Here is a 14,456-nt window from a genome sequence, read left to right as displayed (position 1 = left end):
ATGTTTTTTTATTAGTGTGGGTGTGTGTAGCCGTTGTAGGGCTTTGGCGAATGGCAAGAAGACAGTCTGTCATCTTTATATTTTTCTCATTCAATGGCCTTATATTATAAACTAGCAATCGATCCGCGCTACTCGCGGTAGTTAGATTAAGGTGTATTCCGAGTTTTGTTGTGTATATTTTTTTTGGTTTTTGTAAATTCATCTTACGTTTATTTTTTTATTTAATTTGGGTTGTTTATGTTGTTTTGTTGGATATTTTAATAAAATATATTTTGCAGTAAGTATAATTTAGTTTACTGTTTTTAAAGAAAAAATTGAGATCATCTTGTGTGTTTATAATGCTTTTAAAAAAAATTATTATTAGAAGTTAACATTGTTTAGTTGAAGTTGTTGTTTTGCTGTAGTTGTTAGTTGTTATTAATTTATTATTATTTTCTATTTTGTGGTTGAATTATTATTTAATATTTTCATATGTATTTTGTAAATTGTTGGAGTAATTTTTTTGTCAATGTTTTAGTGTTTGGAGTGAAAATGATTGTGGATTTTATTAAGAAAAATAAGTAAAAAAATAAAATCAATAACTTACATTCCTCTTTCTGGGCTATTTTTGTTTGTTTCATTCGGGCCCAATTTCTCTGTAAGACTTATAATTTGTGGGTTTATTGGGCCATTATTTATATGTTATTGAGTTGAAATTGATTTGTTCTTCTTCAAAATCCGATGTCCTCGTGAACAGATAGGAGAAGAGAAATTTTCCGATCTAGAGGCCTGTTTGAGGATTGAACTTATGTCTTTGATGCTTATAATCATTTTTTCAGTCATTCCTGTCGTAATTGTTTTCCCTTGAATTTTTTTTTGGGTTTGCGTATTTGGTTGATTCCTTGCTCGCTTCGCATCTGTTGGGGATATTTGGTTATCCCCTGTTGATTTCGTTAAAAGTGAATGTCAATTGGGTGGCAAATTTGTTTATATGAAAATATGTTGGCTTCTTTAGGTTTCCTAATTAAGTTGTGAGTTGTTTTGTGTTCTTGGTTGTAATTTTTTTTCCCGTTTGTCCTGTGAGCGATTTTTTCGATTCGATGTGAGTTGTGGTTTGGAGAAAATTAATTTTCTTGTTTATCTTGCTGTAATTTTATAAAGTCCGTTTGTTTTTTTGTTTTCTCGGTTGTCTTTTTCATATAATTTTGTGTTATGGTTATGAGGTTATCTGATTGTGGTATTCATATATCTGAATCATTTTAGTTTATTAAATGTGTGTTCATCTCTTTGCGTCTTTTTCTTTGGTGATGGATTTGTGAAGTGCTGCCAAATAATTTTAATTGATTTCTAGTTGTGTTTCCTTGATTATTTGAAAGTGTTGCTTGGGTCGCCTTGTTTTGATATTTGAAATTTTAAATTATGATCAGTTTAATAGAAAATTTTAACTATATTATTACCACTAATAAAAAATTAGTATTGTTTTCTTATTTTAACATTTAATTTATTTTACATAATTATTTTTTATTTAAACTTTCGTTAATTATGATTAACATGAATATCCACTACATGAATATTTTAAATTTATTTTAAAATAAATAATTGAATTCATAGGATTTAAAAATAGTGATGGATCTAGAGACTTTGAATGAAATAGTGTTGGGCCTACAGATTTTGGATGAAATTTAGTTAATCAATTTGTTATTTGTATGATTGTTTAAAGGGCTTATTAAAATCTGTAAAGCCCACAAAATTAAAGAAAAAGTAGCTGACGTGGCAGCACCAGAAATGAGAAAAGCTAACTTTATATATATAAATATATCACATGATAACAAAAATGACTTAAGAACTTCAATGGAAGAGTAAACAATATTATCGACAATCTTCTGGCCTTTTATCATTAGAAGAGTTCATTCCATATTCCTATCTCATGAAAACATCTTTTAAATTTCTAACGTCGAATATCAATTGTTGACCTCATTATATAGACAATTTAAACATATCAATATCTCACATTAAATGCAAATATAAAAGTTTCATGAACAGTTTTAGTGTTATGTTGTTACAATGGGGTTGTACAAGTGCATCATCTGCCATAATAAAATTTCCTACCAATTTAAGAATGTCTAAATGGTAACATTTAAACCCGACATTAAATATATGTTCACTAATCCAAGTTACATTTTTTTTCTAAAACCTCATATGTTATTTGTAGATGTTAATTTTGTGATGCAACCTCACTTTAGTCTTCTAAAAAAAACATAGTGTACTTTAAATATGTTGTTTTTGCCATATTTTGGGTTAAAATTATTTGATAAAATTGATGAAGTCTCGAGCTTGTTTTATATTTTTTTTTATCATGTTATAAAATTGTACATCTAGTTGATAATATACCTTATGAGATACTGCACAAATCACATGTCACTTTTTGTAACGCCTTACATATTTTTTTTCAATATTTTCTGACCGTTGATTTTTTTTTAGATGGATTATTTTTTCAAAAATGTTTTTCATAGTTTTCCCAAAAAAAAAGTGTGACCCTTACAATATCCTCGTTTTAGATTAAAACTTTTAAGTTGAGTTAAGTAATTATTATTTTTTTTTTTTTACAAGTGAAATTTAACAATAGATCTTTGTAGTATATGTTTCTTAGAAACTAATGTTTCATTTCATTTTTCTGTTTAGACTTTTATAAATACAATTACATAAATTATTTTTTTGCTTTACTATGCATTAAAATCTTACTTCCATTCTAAAACTCATTATCTCATTTTAAATTTTGAAATATGTTCATTTTTTTGTTATAATTTGAATAATAACATTATTACTAAAACAAATTCATAGTATTATTTTTACTATTCTAAAATTTCCATTTGTTTTACTTAATTCATTTTATACAGTTATTATTTTTATTATTTACTAAACAATAAATTTACATTATTGTTTATACTATTTTATAATTTAATTAAATTTAGTTAATTCGTTTATATTTATTTTCTACTATTATTAGTTATTAATAATGAATAAGCAATTAATGAATATTTAAAATAATATTTTTTTAATGAAAAATAAAGAAAAAAATATTGATTAGATGGATGATGATGTGGAGGAAAGAGAAGAGAGAAAAGTTAACTTTATATATATAGATTTTTGCACTTTAACACTTGGCGTGTCCACTTCTCGTTGTCACTGACAATGACCCCCCCTCGTTATGGATATAAATTCCACGGTCAACTAGTATACTCGTTTCCCTTTTTATTTCTATCAAGTATTTTTCTCGATTTACTTCCTTTTTAAAAAAAAAAAAATTAAAGAAAAATAAAGTTGGTTCATTGGATTCTCCGTTCCAAAGCATAAAATATAAACAATCCTACTAATTTAAATCTGGTTAGAACAAATATCTGTATTTACTTGTTATGAATATAGGTTGGGTTAATTTTGAATTTAGTTGTTTGTTTTGTTGTGGAAGGATAACGATTAGATTTAGATGTTTCTATTTAGTTTTAGTTAAAAAAAAAAAAACAGTTTCAGTTTGCATTGGAGTTGGTTTGGTTAGATTGAAAATGTCCAACCCTTCTTTTCAGCTGTGCAATGTACATACTGTTGTCTAAGACTAAAATATACCTCACATAAAACAACCGTGTCCAAGTGTATAATTGTCTAATGTCAACTGCTCAAATATAGAAGAATTTTCTTTGTAACTTTTGTATGTCTGATGATTTGGACCTCTAAACGAACCCAATATATATAATTGGCATTTAATCATTGTTTAGTCGTTAGCTACGTATTAATATCAGGTAAAGAATGTAAGATTAGGCTATCAAAGGATATTATGATCATACAACTCTATACTCACTTTTTCTTTAATCTAATGGAGAAAAAACAAAATCGTCTAAATTTGAATTTTTAATGCAGAAGAGTGAAGAATTGACAGCTATTTAGAACATGAAACAAAATGCCAGCTTATTTCACACACTACAATATTGTATTATAATTAAAAAAAAAAACGCGGGTAAGAAAGAAGGATAATATCGTAAATGCAGCTTAAAATCTCCTAATCAGACAAAAACAATCCGAAGTGTTCCCTGGCAACCCACAGCTGTTTCAATGGCATTCCCCGTAATTTAGTCATAACAACGAGCCCAGATTTAGCCCCGTATTTTTATTACTCCGCCTTTGTCATCCATAACCATAATAATAAGTTCTTCCATTTTTTTTCTTCATATATTTTATGTTTTTTCCCAGAAAAAAAAAAAGAAGTAAATAAAAAAAAAATATTCAGGAAGAAGAAAAAAAAAGCCTGTGTAGAGAGAGAGAGAAGAAGAAGAAGAAGAAGACGACGAAGTCAATAGAGAGAGAGAGAGAAAGAATGGCGGAGGAGACGATGGAGAACGAAGAGAGGGTGAAGCTGTTCGTCGGACAAGTTCCGAAGCATATGACGGAGGCTCAACTTCTCACATTGTTTCGGGAATTCTCCATCGTTGATGAAGTCAACATCATTAAGGAGAAGACTACTCAAGCTTCCCGAGGTTTCTTTTCTTTTCTTTTTTCCTCTGCTTTAATTTGGATTTTTTTTTCTCTGTTTTGAGAATACTCTGAGATGGGTTTTTGATTTGTGTGATTTCGTTTTGATTTTTTGGATTCTGAAAAACCCTAAATTTCTATATGCCTCCTCTGTATTCTCCGTCTTCCTCGTTTCCCCTGTTTTTTTTTTTTTTTTTTTTATAAATATCTTTAATTAATTTGTGAACTCTGAAAACCCTAATTTCACCTGGAATTTTTAGGATGCTGTTTTCTGACATGTCCTTCAAGGGAAGAAGCAGACAAGGTGGTCAATGGTTTTCATAACAAGAAGACATTGCCTGGGGTCAGTCTTTTTCTTCTTACCATTCTTTCCATTTCTTGAAGCTGTTTTGCTTAATTTTCTGATACTTGAATGTGATGTTTCTGTACCTTAAAAACTATTTGATCTTAGTTGCACAGTTTTCAAGTTGGTTGATATCTCGAGATTGCTTTTTATCCGTCTCGATCTGCATTGTGCTTGCTTTTTGTACCTGTTAATTCTCTGGAGTTGGTTATTTAATTTTTGAGAGTTTTGCATGTTGTTGTTATACATTAAAATCATGTATCCATCGAGGTATAACCATGAATCTGATATTCCTGATTAGAATCTGCTTCATTGCTTGTTGGAATCTGATGACACTAGTTTCAAATCATCTATAGTTTGATTTCTTCAAACCCAAGAAAGCACATTGATTCACTATAGATGCCATGTATGGACTGAGAAGATCGATACGAATATAAAACTATTGTTTCAGTTTGTTATTGTTGATTAATAGCTACTATAAAATATGCTGAGCGCTTTATGGTGAGAAATTGATTCTTCTTGGAGAACTTAGGATAAATTGTGAAAGGTAAGCAAAAATGTGGTGTATATATATCATTGGTTCTCTTGATTTTACTGTGGCTTGTTTCTGAATCATTGCGTCACAACATTGACTCTCCTTTTCATGTTATGTGCAGGCTTCTAGCCCGTTACAAGTCAAATATGCAGATGGAGAGTTGGAAAGACTAGGTATGCAAAATGCTTCCGAGTGATATATGTGCCTAATTTTGTTGTTTCTGTATACCATCAATTTGTAGAGTGTTCTTGACTTTTCTTGCAATCCAGAGCACAAACTTTTTGTCGGTATGCTACCAAAGAATGTATCTGAAGCTGAAGTCCTACCCTTATTCTCTGTATACGGAACCATTAAGGATCTACAGATTCTAAGAGGGTCTATACAAACTAGCAAGGGTATGTCCCATCACTTGATTTCCATCTTCTTAATGCATCTTTAGTTGTCTATACCAAAGTTTTGACTGACTTTTAGGTTCATTTTAGGATGTCTGTTTCTGAAGTATGAGTCTAAACAACAAGCGGTCGCAGCTATGGAAGCCCTCAACGGAAGACATATAATGGAGGTGTGTGTACTTATTACAACTTTCCGAACATTCTTATTAGTACTTTACAAAAGACTTCTATGTAGAGTGTGACAATATCACATACTTTTGTTTCTTTTTGTAGGGTACAAATGTTCCTTTGATTGTCAAATGGGCAGACACAGAAAGGGAAAGACAATCACGAAGACTTCAAAGAGTTCAATCTCATATCTCCAGACTGGATCCGCAAAACCCCTCCATGTTTGGAGCATTACCTATGAGTTATGTTCCTCCTTACAATGGATACGGCTATCATGTAAGCTCTTGTTCTCTCATCTACGTTCTGGACTTTGCTTTTTTCAACTCAGTTATAAAATATCGAGATACATATATCATATACATATAAATGCAGAAATGCATGTTATTGATACTGTTGTATATTGGTTGCTAGATTTTTGATACTATCCTTAAAATGATAAATAACAGGTACCTGGAACTTATGGGTACATGCTACCACCTATCCAGAGTCAACATGCATTTCACAATGTAATTTCACCGAACCAAAGTAACGGAGGAAACGCATTGCAGGGAACCGCTTTGACCGAGTCTGTCCCACCACGTTTAGCCCCCCGTAGAAACTTCCCAACGGCTCTTGGGAACTATGGTTACAATGGTCTACAGTATCCTATGGCATTTCCTAGAGGGATGATATCTCCTCGCCTTCCTCTAACCACAGTTTCACCTGGATTTTCTAAGTACGGCACATCAATACCTTCCTCGCTACAAACTGAAGGTTTGCTTAATTAGTCCTAAAACAATTTGATTATAAGTGTACGCTCTAGTCGTTATGTGACTCATATCTAATACAGTTTCGTTGATGTTCTCAGGACCAGCAGGTGCAAATCTATTTATTTATAACATACCTCGAGAATTCGGGGACCAAGAGCTCGCGGTTGCGTTTCAATCTTTCGGTAAGGTTATAAGCGCCAAGGTGTTTGTAGACAAGGTCACTGGTATAAGCAAATGTTTCGGTAAGCTCGCTCTTGCTTTTCGTCATCTATCATCATCATGTTTTCCTTCCAAAGACTCTAATTAACGGTTATGCATATTCCTTTTCTTGCGGCAGGATTCATTAGTTATGACTCACAAGAGGCTGCTCAGAACGCTATTAACACAATGAACGGTCGCCAATTAAGCGGTAAGAAATTGAAAGTCCAGCTTAAGAGAGAGCAGCAGCAGCAACAACAAAGTAACAAACCGTTATTAAACGGTTTATTAAACTCGTAAAAAAACCACTGACCTCTCTTCATCGTTAAGAGTTTGCGGAGCGGTTAACGGCAAATCAATCCGGTTTAGACATTAAGATGGATCCTAATGGGGGTGGTGGATTGTTGGCCGTTATTAACATTTGACAACAAGTCTTATATGGTTCAGGAATTATTCTCCGATCACTCAGAAAAGCTGTATCTTCCTGCAAAAGGATTCTCCTCCACGCTCACTTTTTTTATTTTCTCTAAAATTTGCTTCATTACAATTTGTAATTTATGTATCATTGAAAATTCCATGTATAAAATGTTAAGACTATTAACCATTTAAAATTCATTTATTTAAACAGAAATATTTGAATTAAGTAAAAGTTTAGAGGGATTACAATTTTGTAGCATAGATTATGATTTATGACACGGTAACAATGTTAAAGAAAACGAAATGTTCAAGACTATAGATTGTAGTGTTCTTTCGTAAATACCAACTGCAAAAACAGGTGCATGCTATATAATTTTTAAAGGTTCAGATTTCATTATTTTGTAATAAATTAAGTTTTATATTAAAATCTCAATAAACAGCTCACATGTTGTTATTTGATAATTAAAAAATTAAAGGTCCGCATTTCATTTTAAATTTTATATGGTCCAAATAAAGGATCCACACTCCACATTTCATAAATTGGTAATTAAAATTATTTATTATTATATGATGATTACTAATTAAAAGGTCCACAATTAATAGTAATGAATGTATAATATTACTTATTATTAATTTGGTATTAATTTTAATTAATCAAGAAATTAATTCAGTGGGAGGTCCACCATTTTGTATTCTAAATATAAGAAATTCAAATAATTATATTTTCTTTACTTTTACTCCCTGTTATTACCTTCTTAAATAAATTAAGATATATATACATTTTTAGTTAATAAAATAAAATGATTTTGGGAAAGAAATCTAGTCATTTGGAAAATTAGAGATACAGTATATTGAAGAATTTGGAAAATTTTGCTAAAACCATAGAACATGTAGCCTAGTGTTTGTTGGTAGTGGTATTGATATGTTACCGACCGAACGCAAACCTACATGTGCATGTTATTAAAAGAAAAAAGAAATCCAGACATTTGGAACGAAATCTAGTCTATTGTATCTAGGTTTATATATATATATATAAAAACATTTAAACCCTAAAACAATATAAATAACAAGCAAAACAAATATGGTTAATTCAAAACAAATGATACATAGGCCACTAAATAAAAATTATTGGTGACTTAAATTGTACTGTATAACAATTACATCAGTTTTCTTACAAAAACAATACTCTTGTCTGGTCGATAGAAACTAGGTATATCATATAGGAGGAGGAACATGTACAAAAAGTCCGTCGAACAAGGGAAGTGTATGCCGCGCATATATTTTTAAAACGCTTCTCATATAGGCTATTTACTATTTTACCCTGCGGAAAAAATAGTTGAACGAAGACCAGCAAACGTGGCAACGAGCCATTCAAAGACAAAGAGCATGGGTAGTTTCGTCATTTAGTCTCTTTATCGCTTAGGCTTAGCCGTTGTTGAGACACTACTACTACCATCGCCATACAACAAAATTCGTGGGATTGTGAAAAAAAAAAAACTTTTTGATTATTGGCTTACATAAAAGGAATTGCTCTTTATAAAATGAAGGCTTAGAGATTCTCACCACCACAGAATCCTAATCTCCAAATCTCTCTCTCGAAACTCCAAAACCTGTGTTTCGTTGTCATGGCTTCTCACTCGTATCCATACTCTACTTCGTATGATTACCTACAGAACTTCTCCGACAACGATGAAGACTGGCCTGGACCTAGATGTGGCCATACTCTCACGGCGATTTTCGCCAACGATTCCCATCAGCTTGTCCTCTTCGGCGGTAGTACTGATGCCGTCACCACCGATGATTCCTCCTTACCCGCTATCAGTAAGATTTGAGTTTTCGTAAATCTTTTTAGGGTTTTTGAGATCCTCTCTGGTGACGGCTTAATTTTTTTTTTTTCTTGTCTTTGATTGTTTTCTTCTTCTTCTTCTAGGTTTAGGCGGCGTTACCAATTCGGTGCACTCTTTTGACGTTTTGACCAGGAAGTGGACAAGGTGATTGAAGATTTTATCTTTGGTGTTCATACGTTGATGTTTGTTCATACGTTGGTGTTCATATCTTTGGTGGATCTCTTTTGTAATATTTCGTACTTGTGTAGGATTAACACGGATGGTGACCTTCCGTCTCCCAGAGCTTGTCATGCTGCCACTTCACTTGGCACTTTGCTCATTGTTCAGGTGATTGTAATGACCATAATAATCAGATTACTCGTCGTGGTTGTGCAAGAGCATATAGATCTGGAAAGACGTACTTTTTTTTTGAATTTGATTGTCATAGCATCTTTCCTGCTGGATCGGTTCAAGTAGTAATTAAATATATAGTTTACTTGTAAAGAGAAAACACTTTGGTTGCTATAGTACTCTATACCAGGCCAGATCTGACACATGACTATGTTGTTTCGTTTGGCAGGGTGGGATTGGTCCATCAGGGCCTTCTGATGGAGATGTCTACATGCTTGACTTGACTAGAAATGACCTCAAGTGGCATAGGTGAGAGTTCATTTATGAATTTTATCTTTGCTCTAGATCTATTTCATTACTGAATATTAATTTTACGCATTTGATATAATCTTTTTTTCAGGTTGATGGCTCGAGGGGCGACTCCAGGCCCTCGCTATGGCCATGCTATGGATTTAGCTGCTCACAGGTGGATTGTCATATTCGGTGGGAAGAATGGTGGTACGAATTCCTCTATTTGTTTCTACGAAAAGGAAATTTTTTGCTTAACATTATTCTATTTAATTTTGTATATAAAAAAAAAGTCTGATTAAACATGCTAAAAACAAGTTTGTTATTTTTGTATGTGGAGTAGGAGATGAAGTTCTCTCTGATACGTGGGCGCTGGACACGCGGGAACCATCTGCGTGGGACAGATTGAACCCATATGGCAATCATCCAAGTGGGAGAATGTTAGTAATTTTGTTGATTTTAAGTAACTAAGACTAGTGTATAACACATTTTTGGTTTGAGTTAACTCTTCGTTGTTTAATATTTTTGTTTTAGGTATGCTTCTGCTACTGCTCGAGAAGATGGTGTTTTTTGGCTTTGTGGCGGAAGAGACTCCTCAGGGACGGTATAATATTTTCTTCCGTGTATTTAAGACATCTATTTATTAACTTCCCTTTTATAATTAAATAGGAGAATGGAAGTTTAGTTTTAAAAAGTCGAACGCATGCAAGAACTTTTCTCTTGTTTACTAGAAGAGAATAGCCTTTGAAATGAATTCTGGCATATATGTACACTCTAATGCAGTCACTGGGAGATACTTACGCGCTGGAAATGGAGAGCATTGATCAGTGTGGTTGGACTGTTGTTCCAGGCGTAGCTCCTTCCCCAAGATATCAACACACAGCGGTATCTTGCCTTACCACACTTGTGATATACACGAGATTGGCTTCAAATTCACTGTCTTCTAATCTTATCCTTTGCAAAAACTTCCTAAACAGCTTGTTCGTCTACTCTTTCTTATTAGGTTTTTGAAGGTACAAGAATGCATGTCTTTGGGGGTGTCCTGAACGAGGATAGCCTAATCGATGGTGAACCTATTGTTGCAGGTAAGTACTTCCTTTAATATTTCCATGTGACTCTCTTATCTTTTCTGCTTTTTGCTTTTGTTTCCCAATCCTTTTTATGTGCTTTAGCCAATATATAGTCACAGGTTGGATTCTCCTTCATTCAAGGAATCTTTTTGTTTGCAGTGCTTGATACTGATACTGGTGAGTGGTTAGATGTAACCCCACCAGAGACCTCTGCGAGTGGCAGCAAAAGACGAAATCAGTATCAGCTTATGCAACGTTGTCACCATGCTGCTGCATCGGTTGGGAACTGCATATATGTGCATGGTGGGATTAAAAAAGGTAATTCTTAAAACAATTTCAAAATACTGACATGCATTAATTCGAATCAAAGGAAATAATATTTTTTTTTTTTGCTTTTCACGTATTTTTTATATGGACTTTTCATATCATTGCACTTGTCAATTATGACTTCTATGAAGTTTCTAGATTTCATCTTCTTCTATATTTCATCTTCTTTGTGTTAAGGGAAATTAAAGTAACAATATTTGTGACAATTGCATTGATTTTATTCTCGTGTAGATTTATTGCTCGCCCATTGCCTAGTGGCTGAAACATCCCAGCCATTGAGTCCTGAAGAAGAAGATGATCCTGAAAATTGTAAGTTACCAACACTAGTCTCGGATGAAATTAATTAGATATATTATTTTTGCTTTTCTTATATTAGTCCTATGGATTTTGCATATCTAAGCACTAGTCAATTTGAATTTTACAAAGGTTGCAGATTTCTTCCTTGAGTTAAAAGTAACAATTTTAATTGTTTTTTTTTTTTTGGCAATAATTGCTCTAATTAATGTTATTCTCGTGTAGATATGTTGCTCGACGATTATGTAGTGCCTGAAATATCTAACCCTTCAAGTTCTGAACCAGAAGTGCCATCTATTACGAGGACGAAGTCATTACTCTATCCCACTTCTTTACACTCTTTTGTAATGTACGCAATTCATTAGCCCTATCTAAGTTGTTTAACCCCGTTCTTTCTTCCATGATGATATCAGTGCAAGCGAGAGTTCGCCGGAGATAATGGCAGAGCCATATAACTTACCTACTGTAGAAAATGCTTTCTATGATAATGCAAGTGAAGGATATTTTTTAGTTGATCATAATGAGAGAACTGTGAACGTCGAGGATCCGCAGTTAGTGCCACAATTCATCGAACCAAATTCTTCTCATCAAGCTCAGTTGCATGAAAGGGTATGATCTCTCTTTTCAGCATATATATATTTTCCCATCTCCCTGTACTTACACACGAACGTTACGTTGCAGATCATTTCGACACTTTTGAAACCTAAAGACTGGACAGTTCCTGCCAAAGGAACTTTTTTCTTGAGTTGTTCGGAAGTTATGGATATCTGCAATGCTGTGGAACAAATATTTAAGCAAGAACCAACGCTTCTTCAGCTCAAAGTTCCTATCAAAGTCTTCGGCGATATCCATGGTCAGTTCGGGGATTTGATGCGTTTATTTCATGAATATGGATCTCCTTCTCTGGAAGGAGATATCACGTAAGTTCAAGAAAGAGAGGATCTTCCTTATAACTCTTTTCTTACTGGTTGTGATCAGTTTTGCTCGCGAAGAGTCACTGAACCAATTGTATCTATATAAATTTACATGTCTTCAGGCATATTGACTATTTGTTTTTGGGAGATTATGTCGACCGAGGAAGTCACAGCTTGGAGACCATCATGTTGCTGCTTGCTTTGAAGGCAAGATATTTTTCTGATTTGACAATATCACCTATATGTTACTATAGCTTTCTTCTGTTATTGATTAGTTTTTGATGTTTACTGTTCTATCTTTTAACATCTGTCTCATATGCAGATTGAATACCCCGAGAACATCCACTTGATTCGTGGAAATCACGAGTCTAGTGCAACGAATCAACTTCATGGTTTCCTTGCAGAATGCAAAGAAAAAATGGTACGTATATATGTTCGTATAGAATATAATATAATATTTTGCTCCTTGTCCTTGGCTAATGAAGTAATAATCTTCTTCTGTACCATACCAGGGACAGGCCGATGGGCTCCAAGCATGGTGTAGGATTAATAAGCTTTTTAACTATCTTCCACTTGGTGCGGTGATTGAAGATAAAATTTTATGTGTGCACGGAGGAATAGGGAGGACACTTTGGCTCGACGAAATAGCAAGTATCCAGCGACCCGCATTCCCGGAGTTTGGAACAATTGTGTTGAAAGACACATTATGGTAAACATATATATGTCTCATCAACTATATATTTCTTACTTATTTTGGAAAGTACTGTAATAATACCATTTTTTTTTGTTGTTGTTTTTGTTTAAATATATAGGTCTGATCCAACCGCAAATGATTCTGTTATGGGTATACAATCAAATGCTAGAGGAGGAGGTGTTGTCACGTTCGGGGTCAGGCCTTGTATATATTTTCTTCTCTTTATTATATAAGATATAAAGCTCGATCACTAATGAACATAGTCGTGCATTGTCGTCATGTATGTGCAGCCTGATATCGTCAACGGGTTTTGTGAACGAAATAAAATCCAAATGATCATACGAGCACACGAGTGTGTTGCTGATGGCTTCGAACGGTTTGCAGAAGGACGGCTTATAACAGTCTTTTCCGCTACAAACTACTGCGGTACGTTTCTATTTTTTTTGCTTTATAAAACTTAATTTTCATATATATAGTTCGGCATGTGAATGAAAAACAATGTGATGAAATGAACAGGAACTGTAAACAATGCGGGAGCAATATTGGTAATCGGTAGAGACTTGGTCATTTATCCAAAGTTGATCCTGCCTAGACCTCCCTCAATCTCTTCTTCCGAAAACTGTCCAGAAAAAGATTGGATGGAGGTAAACTTCCTGTGTATTAACCTTGTAGAGCATATGAAACATGTTGTAGTTTGTAACTGAGTTTTAAGTAGTAGCGTTTATTTCGTGTTGAACTCTCAGGAGCTGAACGAGGAGATGCCGCCTACTCCGCCTCGAGGGGAGTCGGAGACAGCTGCATAAAGGCAGCGATTATTTGGTGTAGAGAAGAGAAGAGAAGCTTGCGGTTGATGAAAGCGATGAAAGTGTTTCATTTGCAAGCTGAACACCTGACCTGAGTGTACCGGAGACTGATCTATATATCATTGTTGTTGTACCTTCTCTTTCTTATTTTTTTCGAACCTTTTCTTTTTTTTCTTAATTTGGTATTATTCAGACTTGGAATATGGATGGATGTAGTTTAATGATCTAATTTGTCCGGTTTGGTTAATCCGAATAGGTTCCATAATTGAAGAAACTCAACCATCATTGTTGTTCTGTTTCAATTTCTTTTTTTTTGGTTGAGTGTTAACATCAACATTGAAGAGAGAGTGCTCAGTTATAAAGTAAAAAAAACAAAAGAAAATGTGAATTTTGGTTAGCATTATAATAATATCTGTCCTAAAAGAACAAAAGAACCTCGTCCCCTTCAAAGTCTTGAAGAAGCTACCTGACCACAAAGGCCAAAACCATCACATTCATCTTCCCTTTTTTTCTTCTTTAATTTATTTATTTTTCATTTTTCCTCATTTATTCTACATTTCTACTTTTCTGATTTTAAAATTTTATCT

At 33.4% G+C, this 14,456-nt stretch overlaps 2 protein-coding genes across 3 annotated transcripts; both read left to right on the top strand.

Moving 5' to 3' along the window:
• Positions 1-4,154: 4,154 nt before the first annotated feature.
• On the top strand, positions 4,155-7,528 carry LOC104754468 (RNA-binding protein BRN2-like). Of its 2 annotated transcripts, none has more exons than XM_010476666.2 (9): positions 4,155-4,505; positions 4,761-4,843; positions 5,500-5,551; positions 5,648-5,773; positions 5,861-5,940; positions 6,044-6,214; positions 6,487-6,691; positions 6,786-6,929; positions 7,025-7,528. In XM_010476666.2, the coding sequence occupies exons 1-9, from the start codon at positions 4,346-4,348 to the stop codon at positions 7,183-7,185; spliced, it is 1,182 nt and encodes a 393-aa protein (XP_010474968.1). In that variant the 5' UTR covers positions 4,155-4,345; the 3' UTR covers positions 7,186-7,528. The 2 variants fall into 2 exon arrangements, with proteins under 2 accessions (XP_010474968.1, XP_010474967.1); XM_010476665.2 differs by having other exon boundaries at positions 6,385-6,691.
• A 598-nt stretch (positions 7,529-8,126) lies between these two features.
• LOC104754467 (serine/threonine-protein phosphatase BSU1-like) lies at positions 8,127-14,151 on the top strand. The gene is made up of 21 exons (XM_019239438.2): positions 8,127-9,123; positions 9,233-9,293; positions 9,398-9,476; positions 9,709-9,788; positions 9,880-9,977; positions 10,111-10,207; positions 10,302-10,371; positions 10,551-10,652; positions 10,771-10,852; positions 10,997-11,155; positions 11,396-11,473; positions 11,684-11,768; positions 11,872-12,067; positions 12,140-12,378; positions 12,495-12,579; positions 12,695-12,793; positions 12,885-13,081; positions 13,185-13,260; positions 13,357-13,492; positions 13,583-13,710; positions 13,810-14,151. The coding sequence occupies exons 1-21, from the start codon at positions 8,928-8,930 to the stop codon at positions 13,867-13,869; spliced, it is 2,403 nt and encodes an 800-aa protein (XP_019094983.2). The 5' UTR covers positions 8,127-8,927; the 3' UTR covers positions 13,870-14,151.
• The last annotated feature ends 305 nt before the right edge of the window (positions 14,152-14,456 follow it).

Source organism: Camelina sativa, chromosome 17 (genome assembly GCF_030686135.1).
Source record: "Camelina sativa cultivar CO46 ecotype springtype chromosome 17, ASM3068613v1".
In the NCBI taxonomy this organism is placed as follows: Eukaryota; Viridiplantae; Streptophyta; class Magnoliopsida; order Brassicales; family Brassicaceae; genus Camelina; species Camelina sativa.
Note: the sequence above shows the minus strand (reverse complement) of the source record. Positions and strands in the feature narration are given on the sequence as shown.

Bases quoted from the DNA above. Each gene is read 5' to 3' on its own strand.
- LOC104754468 (XM_010476665.2), top strand. From the start codon at position 4,346: ATGGCGGAGGAGACGATGGAGAACGAAGAGAGGGTGAAGCTGTTCGTC. The intron at 4,844-5,499 runs GTCAGTCTTTTT...TGTTATGTGCAG, and splicing joins ACAAGAAGACATTGCCTGGG to GCTTCTAGCCCGTTACAAGT. The intron at 5,774-5,860 runs GTATGTCCCATC...GGTTCATTTTAG, and splicing joins GTCTATACAAACTAGCAAGG to GATGTCTGTTTCTGAAGTAT.
- LOC104754467 (XM_019239438.2), top strand. From the start codon at position 8,928: ATGGCTTCTCACTCGTATCCATACTCTACTTCGTATGATTACCTACAG. The intron at 10,372-10,550 runs GTATAATATTTT...ACTCTAATGCAG, and splicing joins GAAGAGACTCCTCAGGGACG to TCACTGGGAGATACTTACGC. The intron at 11,156-11,395 runs GTAATTCTTAAA...ATTCTCGTGTAG, and splicing joins GCATGGTGGGATTAAAAAAG to ATTTATTGCTCGCCCATTGC.